Source organism: Phaenicophaeus curvirostris, chromosome 18 (assembly GCF_032191515.1).
Source record: "Phaenicophaeus curvirostris isolate KB17595 chromosome 18, BPBGC_Pcur_1.0, whole genome shotgun sequence".
NCBI lineage: Eukaryota > Metazoa > Chordata > Aves > Cuculiformes > Cuculidae > Phaenicophaeus > Phaenicophaeus curvirostris.
The window spans coordinates 204,152-223,002 of record NC_091409.1 but is presented as its reverse complement, the minus strand read 5'-3'; the positions used below and the strand labels follow the sequence as shown (position 1 = coordinate 223,002).

General features: G+C 40.6%; 2 protein-coding genes across 2 annotated transcripts in view; one reads left to right on the top strand and one right to left on the bottom strand.

Annotated features, from left to right (window-relative positions):
* The window catches only part of CCNDBP1 (cyclin D1 binding protein 1), an 86,467-nt gene that overhangs the window by 17,334 nt on the left and 50,282 nt on the right, over window positions 1-18,851 (top strand). The gene's annotated exons all lie outside the window — the stretch shown is intronic.
* LOC138728635 (protein-glutamine gamma-glutamyltransferase 6-like) lies at window positions 3,959-17,786 on the bottom strand. The gene is made up of 13 exons (XM_069872141.1): window positions 17,395-17,786; window positions 15,761-15,934; window positions 14,742-14,981; window positions 14,110-14,228; window positions 12,810-12,938; window positions 12,113-12,290; window positions 11,168-11,303; window positions 10,027-10,130; window positions 7,946-8,188; window positions 6,937-7,269; window positions 5,714-5,871; window positions 5,347-5,480; window positions 3,959-4,170 (listed from the first exon to the last, which is right to left on the bottom strand). The coding sequence occupies exons 1-13, from the start codon at window positions 17,399-17,401 to the stop codon at window positions 4,017-4,019; spliced, it is 2,109 nt and encodes a 702-aa protein (XP_069728242.1). The 5' UTR covers window positions 17,402-17,786; the 3' UTR covers window positions 3,959-4,016.

Genomic DNA, 18,851 nt, shown 5'->3' with positions numbered 1-18,851 from the left:
AATATCTCCGAGGATGGAGACTCTGCAGCCTCTCTGGGCAACCTGTGCCAGTGCTTAATCACTCTTACAGTGAAAAAGCATTTCGTGGTGTTCAGGGGAAACCTAATGCTTTACCTAATGAGTGCATCAGTGATGGTTTTTTTGTGGCCAAGACACATTGCTAGCTGAAGTAAGCTTTGACTGCTTTGACTTTTATTAGGAAGCATAGAGGTCACAGGCTTGCGAGAAATAAGGAAACACTAAATATAATCACATTCGAGAAAATTCTGTGAGTTTATTGTAAACATACAATTTTCAATGTCAATTATGTGTGATTATAGTATGTAACTTGAACTTGTTTTTTATATAAAGAGCTAAACACAGTATATGATTGGTTTGTGCTCTTGAAGTGTATGCAAGTTGTCAGCTAATTGATTGCGCTCAAACCTCTGACTTTCTTTGCTTGATCAAAAAGGCAAGTGTTGTCCCTGTTCTGTATCCACTACATGCCTGACTCTCATAGAAATTTAAAGGACAAGTGATCAATAGGATCCTTGAATGTATGCATCCTGCCTGGATATTACTGTGTAATTACCTTTATAATACTTAGGGATTCTTGTTTTACAGGTCCAAACATAAATCTGTAAAATGTTTATCGCCTTTATTACCTATAAAAATAGAAGCTTAAAATGTTATGTGAGCATCTTTAGTGACTGGGTCTCTTTCTGAATGTAGCGATCAAAAAAATACATGTATCTAAGTTTCACTTTTACTGTGATTACACTTCCAGCTCTGACATGGTACATCCATGAAGTAGATCTGAATTTTCCTTTTTGGTGGAATATCTTGTTCCTTTAGAGCAATAAGAAATGTTTGTACTGAGCCTTTTGTATTGTCTTTTGTAATGGGCGGTACCCTCTGCGTTCACTACACAGGAGTGGTATATAGCAGGTGGCAAAGCAATGCAGCTTTGGTGCAGCTGAAAGAACAAAGTGATTTGAAACTAGCCATTTTGGCTGGCTGTTTGGTTTGGTTTGAATCTGTAAAAGGACAGTAATTTAATTGAGCACCTCAATCAAGGCTCTAGAAACTTAGATTGGCAGAACAAAGTGGTAGGGAGAAGCATTCACCATCCTGAAGACTGATTTTAGTGTCCTAGACCGTTTCTTAGTGTGACTGTGTCATGTCAGCTACTGCTTACTTGATTATTTTGAGTGATCAGAATGCAGTGATATGAGGGTGTGCTGAGATTTGAAGTGTGTATTCATAAGAATAATGTTAACTAGCCATATTTTGCTCCAATTTTGACTTGATTTCTGACTACGGACTGTGTAGAGATTGTAGGTTTGGCAAAAGCAAAATTTAAATCCCTTCTTGGGCACTTAGACATTTTTGTCTGTAATAATCATTAGCTTAATTGAACAGGTTTTTTATGTCTAACACAGGAAGAATGTGAATTTCTTGTACATGGCACTGGCCAGATCCGTGTTCTGACACTGAAACTGAACTGGGTGAGATTGCTGAGGGCAGTTAATAATGCTGACAACCTCAAAAGCCAGCAACCCCAAGTGTTGCAAAGGTTGGAGCTTGGCACAAGCTTTAGGGCTGATTTTCCTTTGATCAGCAGGCTTTGTTTACAACTAGTTAATTAGGATGAGGGCATTCCAAGCTCATGTGACAAACGCTGTCTGAAATAATTTCCTGGATTGTATTTAAGAATAAATACTGGAGGAATGTGAATGGCTTGGCTGCACTGTGTGTTAAATGTAATGGCAGCCTGCCTTCTTGTGAGGGTTAATGAGATTTTGTACCATCACTTCCTCAAGGCCTTTTCTGAGGTCACTGGAGAGTTGTATATCCTGACTTTCCAAGATCCTACAAGACGTAATTGATGGATGCAAAGCTACCTATTCTCTTCTCCTTTGCCTGGAGAAATCTGAATTCCTCCGTGTGTGTGTGTTTGTGTCCTTGTGACAAGTTTTGAGAAACACTTAAAAGGGATGTGGAACTATATGTTGGTGGCAAAACATTGTAATTGATATAATGAAATAGGAGTTTGCATGTTCTGAAGATTTTGTTGGCTTTAAATCAAAGAAACGTAAATGAGACCTCAGTTTAACCTGAGTCAGTTTGTGTCGATGAAACACTCTTTCTGGGGGAAGCTGGGACTGCATTGCTGGTATGAGGTGTTGTCAGAAGGAAAATTGTCTCTTAGGAACATTCACATCTCTGCTGTTTTGGCTTCTTAATCTGCAAGGAATAAGTGGACACAGTGATTGGATAATGTCTTCTTCATCGAGAATGATAATCTAGGCAGCTTTGTTGAGTGAATACCGCTGGAAATATTGCAAAGTATCTACCTTTGCAAATAGAAAGATCAGTCTCTTTTCTGTCTGCTTTATGGTACCTGCACAAAAGAAAACAGGTGGAACTTCCTCTGATGGAAATATGATGGTCTTATAAGATACAGATAAAGGGCTGGGCAAGGTGTGTGGCAGCAGGCATGGGTGAATAACAGCCTTGATGGTAATGACAGTACAAAACAAAAATACATGTCATCAGCTGTTTTTTTTAAGTTGGGCTCATGGACAGGTTTGGGCAATTCTTCTGGCAGGAGGGCAAGAAGTTTCTGACCAGGACCAAAGTAAACGCACCCAAACTTGTCCCCAGCCCCCACCTCTAGTTTTATCAAAATGCATAATGTCAGAATCATTAGGACCAATGCACTGACTGATTGCCTGTATTGGTTATGGCTTTTGATCACTACTTTTGCCTGTTAGTCGTAGAGTAGGTTTGTGCTAGGAGAGTATGAGATAACAAAGCCAGAGAGCATTGTAAAATGGGTACCCACACACATTGATTTTCTTTGTGGGAAATTGCTCATGTTTATGCTTAGCCAAGCCTTTGTAGATACCCCAGGGCAATTGCTACAGTTCCTTATGAAGAGGATACCTTTAGGGGTCCTTTGCTGAGGGCAAATAGAGAAATATTTGGCGAAGGAATGACTGGGAATAGTAGTACAAAGCAGATAAATGAGAATTGTCCTTTACTAAGGAATGGCAAACACTAGAACATCTGGAAATAATGCAGGGTGGAGTAGCTGCACCTGGAAACAGGAATTAAGCAGAACATCGTCAAACGGTAAATAGATGATCTGTCATCTGGACTAAGACAGTTTGATTTACACAGGTAGCCCCTCACACGTGTCTCCTCACCACTGCCTCAAAACTAGAGTTCCTTCTGGATGAACTAAATGAGTGAATGAAACTTCTCCGAAGATAAAAGGATAAATCATTACCACAGCCAACCTGATTGAGACCCAAATACATTACATACCTGTCACTGATATGATTAAGGGCTATGCAAATTTTCATGTATACACATCCTACAAATTCACTTCCTCATACTGCCTCAATTATCACTTACTTTAGTTGGCTCTACCAGGAAAAAAAGAAAAGCATTTGGCTCCTGAGAGGGGAGAAAAGCTGTTTAACAGGAAAAAACGACTGAGCTATCATTCTGGCCACAGCAAAGGACCCCAAATGGTATCCTCTTCATAAGGAACTGCAGCACTTGCCTTGGAGTATTTATAATTTCATAGGAGGAGTTCCATTGTATGCCATATCTCGTTGCTGTATTTTCCTCCTAGTAATTAGATGAAATGATGAATTTAATTCTAGAATCAAGTTGTGTCAGCAGATAGTATAATACTTTGACTTTACTGAACAAAACTTAAATTTAGTGAATATAAGTAGATTATATTCAATGAAGCTTACAAAACCAGTGACTTTAATCTGTGTTCATGGGAAATCTAGCTGCTATCATTGCTACAGGCTAGTGCTGAAGATCACCGCACTCAATCCTCTCCTTCAAGTTAAATTATGTAATTATTTCCACTAGTAATGCTATTCATGAAGGTCCATAAGACAGGTTAGAGATGAAAAAGTTAACACTGTCTTTACAGTATGGTATATAGTACCTTTTTATTCATTTCTGTTCATATTACCATCACTTTACTTTGGCTGAATAGGGTTACATCACTGAGCAGGAGCAACATCAAGCATCACAAATCCCTTAATGTCTGAAAAACATCTGCAAACAAAGTCCACCTGAAGTTGCTTGGTGCCACTTTTGTAGGGAATGATTTCAAATTGTACCGTTGAGCTCTCCATGGGGGCCATTCTTGCCACTCTGAAAGAGAGGATACATCTGTAAGTTCAGGCAGCTGAAAAATTCTTGCTATGTTATTCCTCAGAGTCCCCAGATCTATGATGGGGAAGGAAGAGTCAGAGTAAGTGGCTGCTGTGTTTGTATGCTTCTGGCACGGGTGGACATCACCTTACATCTACACAGCCCCTGCAACACTATGCTTGAAAAACTAATCAAGCTGTAATGGATGTGGAGGAATAGTTGCAGTTCTTAATGTGTGATAGAGAATTAGGGATTGTATCATGAGGGCAAATCTTATTGGACGCCTCAGGAATGATCAAAAAGGATATCTTCAGAAGAGCTGAAATCCAACTATGTGTTACCCTTAACACTGACAGCATTTGTACTAATCTAGTTATGCTCATGTTTTACTTTGGTGTGGTAAATATAATCACAGGTTGATTTTTTAGTTAGAAATTACTCTTGGCTGTCTGGCATAAGGAGATTATTTGCAGCACCAGAAAACAGAAAGATTGGAGGAAAAGGACCTCTCTGCTCTAAGGAGGTACTGAAGCTGAGCAATACTGATGCTGGTGAGGGAGGTTCAGGTTCAAGGTCGGGATCAAGATCTGAATTTTGTATTCAATATAAGTAAAGCCTTAGTGATTCACATCACTGTCTATCTTTTTTGTTTTCCTCTCACAGTTTCTTGGTGCTAGCTCCCCCAGCATAATTATTTTGGAGACATGAAAAAAAAATTTTTAAAATAATAACCACAACAGTTTCTTAGTGGTATGATATCAGTGTACCCATTTTTAAGAGATTTCATTACAGTTTGTGTCCTTTCTCTTAGTCATTTTAATATCTGAAGGAAGTCCTTCAAGGATTGTTTGGTTTTCCTTTTGCCTATCACAAAAAGAAAAAATTGTTAAATTTTTGCCCTTTGTGTAATTCGCTCACTAACTGCAGCATTCCAAGTTGCATGTTCTCATTAAGAGTAGACTATCTCTCCACTCCCTGAGTATTTTGTAATTCAAAGCTTGACAAAGGAGATGCAAAGAACTCCAACTATATGGAGAGTACTGACATAATGGCATTTTCTCCAAGGTCAGTGCAAACAAGAGTTGCAATGTTGACAGAATCTCTTTAAAAAGCCCATTTTTATTCCAGATTTCCCACAAAAGTGAATGTGTTATGAGATGGATAGCGTTGACGTACTTGATTCTGAGTTGTTCTTTGAGTAGGCCACTACCTTCTGCTCTCAGCACACAGTCTGTCACCACTTCAGACAGCGGGTTGATAAATGTGACCTCCACACCAACACCCTTGTGTACCACTGCTGGACCAAGGACCTACAGAGAGAAAGCATTCTGCTCATCCACAGCAGGAGTCTCACTTCTTTCTCATAGTTTTCTCTTGTCTTTCCTGTTGCAAACCACTTTACCTTCTTAGAATCTCTTGGACAGGAAGGCACCAGGATTTAAGACATGTACATGTTTTTGGGCATCAGAGTTCAGGCTTGAATCAGGTGTCCACTGTGGCTGGAAAGAACAAACTACTGTAGTGTCTACCATTTATCTTTTACCTTAATGGTGAGAAAAGGATCCTGAAGTACAATGTCCTTCTCCACTAGAAGTGGGGCTCCTTGTTTGGTTTCACACACTGTAGTCACTAGGATCTTCCGGTCGTCCATCAGAGAGTTTTTGTACTGGGAATAGGGGATCTTGAATGAAATCTGTTTTACTGGAATGGAAATAGATACAGAATTTCCCTCTCTTTTTTTGTGTCTAAGTATCAGCTGCAAGTATCTCTACTGTATATGTGTCTATATATATCTCTCTGTATATACATATATATATGTTGTGTGTGTGTGTGTATATATATATACACACATAATCTGTATTGTAAGGAGCAAGGATGCTTTCACCATGGGGCTGTCAATATCGACAGCTGAGAGACAGGAATCATGCTCATAGGTGAATTCTACGTACATTCACATCAAACATTAAATGCAGGTACAGTTCAGTAGCTGAACAGTTCTGAGGATGGATAGATGTGACCATTCCTGGTGGTGCGTTTTTTTTCCTTTTTATCTGAAGCTGGGCATTTAATGTTCCTTCCTTGTGAAGAAGGCAGAAGTGAAAACATGGATCGGCTTAAATGTCCTTGCTTATGCAGCTGTGCAGCCCCTGCCTTAAGAAGGGGCACAGTCAGAGTCTTTCTGCTAGTGAGAAATGCAGCGGATCTCGGTACATTGAGAAAACAATTAATCTACTGCTGGAACAGTGGAAAGAGTTATGATGTGTTGTATATTAGCTTGAGAAGGTGCAACACATCTCATTTTTCAGTACTGTCTCTATAAAGGCAGGGCAAAGGTTGCTCGGCAAAGGTTGCTCTCCACAGGTAGCACAGCTCAGTGCAGTCCATAGTTATTGTCCTACTGCTGCAAAAGGCATAAGCCTGTGTTTCCCTCTTTAATCTGTCCTTATGCTTTGCCTATGGGGAGCTGGTAGCCGGGTAGTCTCTGGTTTCTCTCTCTTAATTATCTCTTAGTAAAAAAGATGATATACAACTAATAGTGTTTGTGCTGGGTCAGACCAAAGGTCACCAAGCTCAGTATCCTTTCTGACAGTGCCCAGAAGCAAATGCTTGAGACGGGACAAATACACGTATATTTTTCTTTCCCTGAATAGCCTAAACTTCCACTGTTTGCAGGTCATGCAGTGTTGAGCCATTCATTATTTCTATGTGATTTGGTCACAAACTAAAGCTACATCTTGTCCTATGCTGTAATACAATTAAAATTACCTTCTTCAGATCCAAGTTTAATAGACCTAGACAATTGCAAGATCTCTGCCTTTGGTCTTCTTGTGTAGAAAATGGCTGAAGCCCTCAGTTTAACCTTTATGGTCTTGAAATCGGAGATCAAGTTCCTGAGAGCCAAGGTAAGGAGGATATCCTGGCCAATTACAGGAGATGCATCAAGGATCAGCTTCCCAGAGATACTGGGTTTTTGTGCAGGCTGTCTCCGTGCTGCAGAAGATTGTCTTCTAGGTCTTGTAATTTTGGTTCTTTTTCCAATGCTTCTTACATCAATCAGCTTCAGTGCTTTTTTATACACCTTCCTTTCTTTCAGGGATCCTGCTTTGAAAGATAAGATGGTCAGAGATCTCATGCATGCTGAATATAGTGCAGTGGAGCCATAATTACTTTCAGTAAATACAGTCTAGGAAAGCTGAGGAGGGCAAAGATTCACAAGAGGAGAAAGTGAGGTCTAACCTAAATGCTAATTTTGACATAAAAGCAAATTAACGTATATGACCACAAAGGTTAGAAAAGTAAAACGTGCCAATTCAGTTTTAGCTGTCTGTTCGTGAGCACCTTTTAGAAGCTGTGAGCAACAGAAAAATAACTCCTGGAAAAGCTCAGTTCTGCACAAGCTTGGGCAATTGCCGTATCTTCTGAAATTAAGGATGAAAAAATCCTTTTGCAGAAACTCCCCCCAAGCAGCTCTCCAGAATGGCTATTGCTGCATGTCGTAGCAGAAATATTCCCACCAGCAGATCAGAACAGCTGGGATAGTATGCTCTACAGAAGTAGCTTTGACTTTGTATTGCATACCTTAGCATTTCATCGAGGGTCACAAAGGCCATATTGAATCACTGTCAGCTAATAATGAGCCCTAAGACTTTGAAAATTCACAATTACTTTGCTCCAGAAGAACTAAAGAAATCAGTTCAGTGCCCAATCCAACAAAGGCCTAAATTCTTTCTACTTCTGACCGTTAGTGGCAAGACAACTGTAATAAAGAATTTACCTTCCGGATATTTGTAATTAGCAGTGACATCCACACGGGAGTTAGTGCCCACTGCTTTGGTGCTGATAAATTTTCCAATCTTCCTAGTATCAGAATAAATTCTCTTTTTTCTTTTGTTGCTATAGTGAATCCAGGTAACATAGTCAGCATTCACTGCTGCAAACACAAATGAGCTGTCATAATCCAGGTTCACATCCCCTTCTTTAATGGCTCTGGTGGAGGCAGGACCACACCGATAAATGCCTGTGTTAGAGAGGAGAGAAGCGAGAAGACTGCCTACTGCAACAGAACATACATCCTCATGCTGACAGCAAGATGGAAAGGTGATCACTCCAAAGACAGGTTTGGGTAAAGTGTGTTGTTTCTGTATCTATGCTTTATGGTAGCAGCACTTGCAGAGATGCCACATGCATTTTCTATCAAAAGTTTGTAAGGCTAGTAGGGTGTATGGAGAGATGACGCTTCTGATGATGTGTGCCGTGTGAAATGCTCTAACCTTCCAAAGCTTTCAAGGTGGTGTGCTAAGCTGTCTTAAGAAATGAGAGGAGAAGATGGGAGCAGAGTCAGAAGTACAATCAGACTTCTGAGATGTGAGTTGTCAATGCTCTGTGTGCATTGAGAAGAAACAGGAGGCTAAGTTTGGTAAACTTAGTAGTGGGGACTGAGAACAGTTTATCTGGAGTTTGATGGGTACTAAATGGCCAAATAAATTAATCTTTTGTTGGATGTCTTCCAGCTAGAACAGTAAAGTTGTGTCTGTATTAGTAAATAAAAACAGTGTGAAGCCCAGTGCTGGCCATTGTTCATCCACACTGTTAACTTGCTAGCAAACTTCTTAGTGTGTTTCTTTTTCCCTCCTTGTCAATTGAATGATCTTTCAGACAGTGTCTGTGAAGAATTCAGGGAATGCAATAGACCAGGGTTTATTCCCAGCGGGTTGTGCTGTTAATTTGGTCTCGAAGTGGGAAGTTCAGTGCTGTGAACAAAAGTCATTTTATGTCACTTGGTATCATAGAATCATAGAACAGTTTGGTTTGGAAGGGACCTTAAAGATCATCTAGTTCCAAACCCCTGCAGTGGGCAGGGACACTTCCCACTAGATCAGGCTGCCCAAGGCCCCATCCAACCTGGCCTTGAATACCTCCAGGGGTGGGGTTTCAGATGGTTTCAGAACCAGAGAATAGTTTGGATCTTCTTTCATGTAGCTTTGTACATATATGCCAAGCTCTTGCATGCCACAGGGTCATCATATGAAATATATTTCTACCTATTCCCATGTACACTGTAAAATACACGGTAGAGTCATGAGGTGTTTTTTGTTGTTGTAAACCCTTTGGTTCAACCCTGTGACTATAAGCTCTAAAATCTTTGCTTAATGTCTTACTAAAAAGGGGTTTTAATTTGTTTTGCTGCTAAATCTGTCCAATGCAATCCCCCACATCTGCCCTTCTGGTAGGAGGTCCAACAACATCCAGGGCTGCATTAGGAAGACCATTTCCAGCAGGTCAAGGGACATCCTTTATGTTTACCCAGCATGAGTGAGAGCACATCTAGAGTGCCGTATCCAGTTCTTGTACAAGGAAGATATGGGCCCATGGGAGCACGTCCTGCAGAGGTCAAACTCCGCAAATAGTTCACGCAGAGAGCTTGTGGAGTCTTCATCCTCTGCCATATTCAAACACCAACAGGATGTGGTCTTGAGAAACCTGGCCTTATTGACCCTGTGCTGAACAGGCGGTTGGAGTAAACAAACTCCAAAGGTCCTTAGCTCTGCTGTGTCATTTGATGAATTGGTGTAATGTTGGGGCCTAAGGCAAGCAAGAGGGTCATAAGCGAAGTTAAGGTGTGATGGATTTGTGAAGGCACAGTATCAAAAAAGTAAGAATTTGTATGCTAGTAGGTAATCCAGAGGCTGACACAAAAGCAGCCTGTGGGATATTGATGTGCGTATTGATTTTCTTGTGCACCTGAATTAATGCTGCATATACAGGGAGTAGATAGAATAACATTGTCCTTAAATGTCACTAGCAATCTTCAGGATTAACAATATCTACAGATTTTTGTATTTACAACAGTGTTACCTTTGCTTCTTTCCTGGGGTGTTGCATCCAGAACCTGCCATCCATCATAAAAGGAGCCAAGATCTCTTCTAGTGAACCAGCTTTCATTCCAGACGTGGAAATTCCTGTTAAGAGAGGTTGAATAGAGGGAATCCCTGATTCATACAATTAATTTTGTATTGAAAGATTTGGTACATTTCTGGTGTGATGCAAAAAATAACCCTAGTCTCTCTCTGTGGAGAGACAAGTTGCTGCCTCCTTTCTTGAATGCCTCTTTCCCCTTCTTTGCTAGCTTTTTATGTTCAGATCTCTGAAATATTTGGGTGTTAGGAAAAAAAAAAATAAGGCTAAAAGGAAAATAGTTAATTGCAGAGTCAAATACTCAAGTTTTGAGTGTTCCAGAGTATCATACCATGCACCCAGAGTTCTCTTGCGCATGTTGCTGTCAGTTGGTATTTTGTTCACAGTTGCTTTCTATTTCATGTCACTCTTGTCCTATTCAGTCCATGTGGTACAGGGTGCTTGGTGACTGGAACACTGTTGCATCTGGTATGACGCATGCAGTGTAGTAGTTTCTGTGCACTTGTTTGTCAAAAGCATAATTTTTTAACGGCTTTTCTGAGGTGAAAGAATCAGCATGTTCTTCATAAGGGATGGGATGGATTTTTTCTCAGCTGCATTAAACATATGACATTCACTTCAGTCACCTCTCCGTATTGCGCGGGTGATGTGTAATGGTAACTGTGAAAGTCTGAGATGATCGACAGCATGTAGGAGAGGAGCTGGGCCTAAAACTTACGGCCTTCCGAGAGTACTCTGCTCTAGGAATTGGGGGACATACTGATATAATTTCTGGGCAAAAGGTTAATCGCTCTTCAACTTTTTTTGAAAAAATTAAACTTTCATACAGTAGAGACAAAGTTAGCAGTTGTATTTTCAAATTATACATTGCATAGCAATGATACAAAATATCTTCTTTGTTAATAATTCAGAACAGTGAAGCTGACTCAATATTGCATGGCTGAACACTCTGCTCTGTGATGTGGGGTTTTATATCACTGGGAGCATGAGGTTGGGGTGGATTTTCAGGAGCATGATTCTAAATTTTTTAATTAGAAGAGAACTTAATGGAAGAAATATTATGAAAACCCCTCATATTTACCACACGCTGTCTTCAGTCAAGTGCAGGGTCTTCCCAGAAGTGTCAATATACTTGTCAATGCTCAGATTTATGTTGCTGTCGTGGGCAGAGTTGAAGTTTGTAATAACACGAGTAGGTATTCCCAAGCATCTCAGAACTGCAATATCGAATACCATAAAAGTGCTGCAAACCTGTTTTGCGGACATTTAGAGAGTATTTTTCTGTTTTTCTTGGCAAGGCAGTCTAGTGTATATGTTTTCACTGGGGAAGCAAGCCCTCAAGAAGCCTCCCTCTCAGATACAGTGCAAGTCACAGTTGAACACAGTTGCCTAGAAAACAGTTCCACTCGTGTGACGTTCTTATCTGCCATGTTCTTTTTAAGAAGAGTTAGATTCACTCATTTATTTTGATCTTTAATTCTTCTTCCTGTTCTCTGCCCCATTTTCTCCCTGTTCATTTCTCTGTTGCCTGCTTCTTTTTCATCTTGCTCTCTTGAGACATAGCTCCTGATTGCATTTTTTTGCGTTTGTATTTTCCCCAAAGTGATTTTTATCCCTCAGAGCAGCTCTGAATGCAAACTGCTAGGATGAAATGCTTTTCCTGACTTGCAGCTCCCTTTGCAAGTCCTCGGAATTGTGATTTGGTTTTATGTCACCGGTAGGTAAGACACAACAGTGGATAACTGGCATTGTGAGGAAACAAAAAGAGCACTGATTTTCTCTGAATCTTAGCTTTCAAACAGGAAACCTTGCTCTTTACACCAGCCCAGACTGGCAAACAGCTGTGCATCTTGTTTGATGATTAAAGAAACTGGGGTGTGCAGTATTACAACCTATGTCTATTTAAAATGGAGCCTTTAATGTGTGGAGCGCATAGATTCTTCACTTTGTCTGTCAAAGCTGAAACAGTTACAGAAATTCCAATAAGCTTCCTTTCTAACTACATTCTTCATCCCCTCATTTATACCTGTGCACATTACTCCTGCAAAGACCCAGCACTGGCCATACCGGACAGGTTTGTATCTGCCTCTGTACCACTTTTGAAGGATGGTCACACTTCCACTCCACTGCAGGGGGTTTGTTCCTGAGGAGTACTTTCCATTCCACTTCCCCTCCACTACTCCTTTTTCATCATTGCTGTTAACCTGAAAGAGTCCTCATGGGAGAATGGAAATATTTACAGAAAAAGAGAGAGAGGGCAATAGGCAGAAATGACCACGTTCACACCACCGTTCTCCCTGGCTGAGTGGTGGGACACAGTGTTTGAATCTTGGATATAATTCCGTCTGCTCAAGTGCAACAGTTGGATCAAACCCAGATCAGATCGTAGAGTCCAATGATTCAAAACTGCCTTGCTTTTCAGTACAAACACCCAAATGTGCTGACAGGCTATTTAAATAGGCTTCCGCCAGGGGACGTTCAGGCTTGACATCAGGAAAAAAATTTTCACAGAAAGGGTCATTGGACACTGGAACAGGCTGCCCAGGGCGGTGGTTATGTCATTATATTGCTACACTGTGTATTCAGTATTTGTTTGCAAGAAGTAGCTATAAGAAGTAGCAGAAAAGTTAGCTTCACCTGTAAAACACAGAGGCATTCACAACAGAGTGTTAGGGGGTTTCTAGTAGGTGCATTCTACAGCTGTAACTGATTGGTCACTTTACCGTAGCACTGATAACCCTGCTCACATAGACAGGACTGTTGCGGTTGGATACATCAGCAGCTGGATCCTCGTGGTGGTTCAGGCTTCGATCCAAAATAGCCAGAGAGATATCAAGGATATTCTCTTCAAACTGAAATCAAAACAATCAATATATTATAGATTAATTTTATAAACGAACTCAAGAATAACCCACCTATTTCCTTCCTCTGATGGTAATATAGGCATTTTCTGTACTGTTAAAAAGAAAGCAGGGCCGGGAAGAAAGCATAAGCACTAAGCCGCTGACAATCTGTGGTATTTTAAAGACAGCATATTTATGAGCATGTCTTGGGGCTATAGCTACTAGCATTCATGAGGACCTTACATGGCCTGGTGGAACGGACAAGACCACTCTGGGTCTGGCTCAGCAGGTTTCGCACCCTCCCACATCTTGCCATGCCCCAGGTATCCTTGTGTGCTGAAAGCTTCACTCTGATGGGCTGCTTTCACCTTATATCAGATTACCTGAACTGAAAGAAACACACAGGAATAGTTATTGTGGGTTAGGGTCACAGAGACACTGTATAGGGCCCAGAGAAAAACACAGTAAGTCCTGTGCCGAGTGGATGTGGTCAGGCAAGGATGCCACTTGATCTCTGAGACAGAAAGCAGATCTGTCCTTACTTAATTTACTGATATCAAAGTAGCCACGGTGGTCAGGAGGATTAGTAGAAATGCTGTCTGTACAACTGCTGTTGCACCTGTAAAGCATGAAGTGGTCAGGAATGATTGTGACTGGCCCAACAAATTGTGAGATAGCTACGTGACTGCAGATGGGCTGTAGTTATGACTGTGTTTGTAGCAGTTACAGTAAGAGGGCCAAACTGGTTTTCAAAAATTCCAGTTGAGTTGTTTCAGTTGAGTAGATTTGGGATATCCTTGCAATGCCTCCTGCCCATTACTGAACCAACTGTATAATTGTTTAGGTGAACTACCCTTGCAGTACCTAGAGATTAATACTAGAATAGCTTGCTTTGCCCATTGTAATGTTCAAGAAGAAGTAGAATTTTGCCAGGTTTTGTAATAGGCAAAAGAAAACTAAAATTGTGCTTTGATTCTTTTATTTCTGTATTAGCATATACTAGATAGGGGAAATGATCCTGATGAGGCTGTAATGTGTTGATAAGTGAGACATACCTGTACAGAAATCCTGAGAACAGAATACTGAACTCTGATGCCATGAGATAATGATTCTCTCTCCCAAGAGCCCATTTACTCACTGTTCTTATTTTCATGGTTCTAGAGTAGGGGTTGCTGTTTACCTGTCCATAATTCCAAGCTTCTTCTTGAATATGTTTTTCCAGTCCCTGAAATATGATTCCACTATCATTGAGGACATACTCCTGTCGCTCCTTTTCATTAGCCATGTAGACATCGTCATCTAGAAGCAGAATGAGACATACTGGCTGAAAGGAAAGTTGTTTTGCTGTAACAGAAAATGTCACTTCAAGGCAAGTTCTAAGGAACAGATCAGGCTGCTTGTGCATCCAGGCTTAGGACTCCCTGCTATACCTCTACGATCATTTAGGGGGTGAAATAAAATAAGGATGGAGTTCTTTTCAGGGGAACTAACTATACTGTCCCATTACTAATTTCAGTATGCAACGTACTGGTAGATATTACTCAAGTTACAACTGAACACAAGAATCGGAGGGGAAAAAATATAGAATAAATATTTGGAATGTTTTCTACTTCTGATTTCTTATTCTGCAAGCAAGGGGCTGGATCTTTGATGCATTGCAGCACTGAAAAAGGGTTAAAAACTTGATCCTTGATGATAGGCAAAAAAAAATTTTCTCTAGCTGTGACTATCAGGTGCATGCTTTCCTGTGACACCTAGCTCTCCTGACAGAGACAGTGAGTTATTTGAATGATATGATACATGAAAACATACTTGGACACCAGGGATTGAAGAGTAGCACAAACTGTCCCAGGAGGGTTGAAGAGACCTTGTTCGCAGAAAGAATCTGGAGTTTGAGTTTGTATCGTCCTATGACAGCAGTGGCTGGGCTGAATATTGTGATGTTCATGCAGCCAGGCTCACTGGGCTCCTGGGTTGCACTCCAGCCACTGGCGTTCTCTTCAGAAAGGTTAAATATGGCCTTGGTCTGCAGTGATTCTGCTGGAGATGGTCCTGTCAGAGGGAACAGAGATGGCAATTGAGTCGCAGCTGTAGGTGACAATCTTGGAGTCAGTGATAATCTCAATTCCGTATATTTTTAAATGACTGCGTTGAAAGATTGCATCTTATCAGGTCAAATGTTGATTCAGTCTGAACTAGCTGTAGTTCAGTCTGTAGGATTGTACAATGCAGCCATCTGTGTAACATGCACAACCCAATAAGGGTGAGTATGCCCGTAAACATTCTAGACATGTGAGGAGGCAAGCCTGCCATCCTGAAAACCTGACAGTTCAAAAATGTGTGTGCAGGATGAGCCAGACATTTTAATACATGTTTCATTAAGAGAATTTTTTAGATAAGGCCTTTGGGAAGATACAGATAGGAGTCTTATGGATAGGAACGCATGAGGTTTATCGGAAGGAGTTTCAACAAGTGAAGTAGAGAGGCAGGAGAGGAGGTAAGTGGGAGGTGTTGGTCTGTGAGAGGTAATGTTGTAAAATTTGTGAAGACAAATTGCAGTATTGCAGGTAGCTTCTTAGGGGCAGAAACACAGGCTTGTTTTTAGAATGAGGATGGCCTCTACCTTTCTATTAATTATTACCTTAACTGTCTATTGCCTTAAGGTACAGAGTGAAGTTTAAAATGGGAGCTCCTAAGCCTATAGGTACAGTGAATCCTGAGTGATGCAGGATAGAGCTTAATGATTCAGGAGTAGACCTCAGAGCTGTAAAGCACTGGTGTTTTGGAGCTGGAGTGACTTGGATGTGAGATGAGTGCCGTAGGAAAATTACCTGTGCTTGCAATAAAGGTGAAGTTGTCCCCACATTGCACAGTTGGTTGGAAGTTCAGAGTGATGCTGAAGGCCTGTCCTCTCCTCAAGATGACTTCTGTACTGCTGTAATCAGAGGTGTGATGTGCAGTCTTATTTAGTTTGGAATGCCAGGTGACACTTGCTATTTTCAGGACTAGAAAGACACAAGGGAAGTTAACTAAAAACATCATTCCTTCAAACCTGTGCATCTTTCCGGGGTGTCTAATGTAGTAATTTTATTGTAGCTGGATTTATATGCCATAGGAAAAGAGAAAAATCCACTGTAGTTACTAGAAATTGAAAAATAAACAATAACTTAGAGGAACAGCTAAAATATCTTTTCTGCAGGCATGTTTCAGAGACAGAAAAAATGCCCATTCAGAGAACTTGTCTTTGATTTAAAAAAAAAAAGTATCAAAAAAATATTGTATTTAGATAAGACTTTGTTAAAGCTCAAAGAGATTGTTCTATTTGCGCATGTTCCTACTCTCTTTCTGTTGGGGGTGTCTGGTGCCCAGAATTGGTTACAAATGTACAGAAAGAAATAGAAAAGCTCTCGTGGGCAAGTGCCTGCCTGATCCTGGAAACACTACGTGGGTGTGGTGAACAGAAGTCTGGTATGTTTATTGTTGAACTTGTACATTGTCTTGTCATGAATCTTGTATCTCAGTGAATTTACAGTCTTGTTGCTTGAATCTAGATGTAGGATTAGGAGTGGCATATCTTGAGGCAGCACTATGGGTTGCTCTGTAGTACGATGACAAATTGCCCCCTATTTAAAATGGGATGTGGAAGCACAGATTATAAAAGCTTTCGAACTGATCAATTAACCAAAAAAAAAAACAACCAAAAACCTCCCAAAACCAGAAAAAAAACAACAAACAAAAACAAAGCAGAAAAAAACCCAGATCCCTCTATGAACACATGCCTTTGTGAGGTCCCCTTCCCCATTATGTTATTCCAGATGAATTGCACTTGAAGAAAATTTCCTGCCACAACTAGAGCATCTTAACCCTTTGCAGGGTGGTGGTGCTGTAAGCAACACTTCCATCATTTCAGTAAACTGAGATACAGAACTCTGCTTAAGCAGTGCCTTGAATCACTTGGAAGGAAGTTCATATCTGAGGGAACCCATAGGGTTCTACCACAGAAATAGACAGGGTGGAATTTGAGTTTTATGCTGTGTTTACAGTACAGAATGTGTGAGCCCAGGGGCCATCAAGTGACCTGCCTGAGGCCAGACATCAATTGTATATCAGAGTGTGATTAGAGCCTAGGACTTCTATGTGGCAGTTTGATGCCCAAGTCACTAGCCAAAAGCCTTGATTGGTGGCTGCAAAAGCACCATATAGACTGTTTAATAGATAGGACAGAAAAATCTTATGCTGTTTTACTGTGTTAGAGGGGGGAAAAAGAATATGTTGAAGGCCATTAATATTAAAACAAAAAAAAAGCAAGTCAGTTCTAGTAGGATAAAACCATCAGTGTATTTAACCTGAAAAGGGCTAAATTGCCAAGAGAACAATTCAATGTAAATCATCCCATTTTCTCAGCAAATGTCATTTATCGCATTGGAAGAGCAATGCCTGGAGCAATCAGGCTGCTTTAACTTACCTGCCATAAGGTTTCTTTCTTCTTTTCCACACTTGTGTGCAGTTCAGGTTATGGATACAAAAGCGTGCAAGAATATTCTGAATCCTCTTCCACCAGTATGAATAACGACAGGCTGAGGACTCTTGACTTCCCTACATAAGCTGGAGTTTATACAAGGCTGGGTGTGACCTGTGGTTACTGGTTTTGCAGTAATGTCCTGTGTAAGCGTTTACTTATGACTGCTTTAATTGCACAATCTTGACTCTAATTATGCTTATTGAAATCTGGTGAATGGCTGAGGGAAGGTGATAAACAGTATCCTGGTGTCTTAACTATTAAGAGAGGAAAACATCCCAAATTGGATCTAATGAAGGAAATACAGTTTTAAGTAGGCAGAAGAAATGCAATTTTTGATGGTTTGGTTTGTGTCAGTTTAGGTTTTTGGAGTGTATGTGCAGTGAGCAGGTATAGACACATGTATGTATCGTACAACGTGGATGTATGGGACATGAAGTGATCTAAGGAGATGTATGATGCTTTAGCACTACTGCCACCCCATAGCATCATGGCTCTGTATAGCATAAGCCACTTTTTTTTTTTTTGTTTTTTTTTTAAGGCAGGTCTGCCTGAAGATCTGTCACATAACTGCATATAATTTGTTCTTTCTTGGAAGCATACAGAGCTGTGGCGCTGTCATTGTCTGTTCCTGACGCAATTACTTGTAGTAAGCATTTCAGCGATACATCCTGCTAAGACGGTGTTATTATGCAGTCACCTGTGCATCAGGGATTCCTCTTATTACAGAGAAGTGTTTAATGGCTACCTCTGCTTCAGTTCATTTTTGTTTATTGTTTGGCATCCATGATGTATGTACACACTTCCTCTACAAGTATTTGGCACAGCGTCTTGAGTTAGGCCCTGGAGGAAGCTGCAGAGCTGTTCTTTTGGTGTGAGTCCTGCCCACCTTTAATTACAGACACGGTCTTCTCCACTCTTGAAGCTCTCTCATGCTCTCTCCTCCCTCATCCTGTGTCACAACTTCTCTAGAATAATGCCCTCCCAATTTCGCCCAAGAGGAGGCTGCGTGCTGTTCAGAGCTTTCAGTGGACTCTGAGGAGTAAGGGGAAAAGGGGCAATCTCTTATTTTCCTCACCTTTACACTTTTCCATTGTGTCTGTTTGTGGTTGCCATTTTCTGATTTATTCCCACATTCATATCAGAATTGCCTGAAACCAAGAAGGCAAACTAATTACCTGCAGCTTCAATTTATTTTCAAAAAGGAGTCTAAAGTTTTGTTATGGTTTCTTGTGTATTTTTTTGGTAAGAATTTGTGATCATGTCTGGATGTGTCAGACTCTGAACTGTGATCACATGTTAAAAAAAGGATGTTCATATTGAGCTCCTTGTAGCCCTGCAGTTCAGAATTTTGGCCTTATTAGTCTTGCATTAAATATTTCTAAGTTGGACAACAAATGTGA

What these genes read in the sequence shown, in the direction of transcription:
- LOC138728635 (XM_069872141.1), bottom strand. An exon ending in ACCCCAGGAAAGAAGCAAAG is followed by an intron (nt 8,189 to 10,026) that starts GTAACACTGTTG and finishes TCTCTAACACAG; the next exon opens with GCATTTATCGGTGTGGTCCT. An exon ending in TAAACTTGGATCTGAAGAAG is followed by an intron (nt 5,872 to 6,936) that starts GTAATTTTAATT and finishes TTTCCATTCCAG; the next exon opens with TAAAACAGATTTCATTCAAG.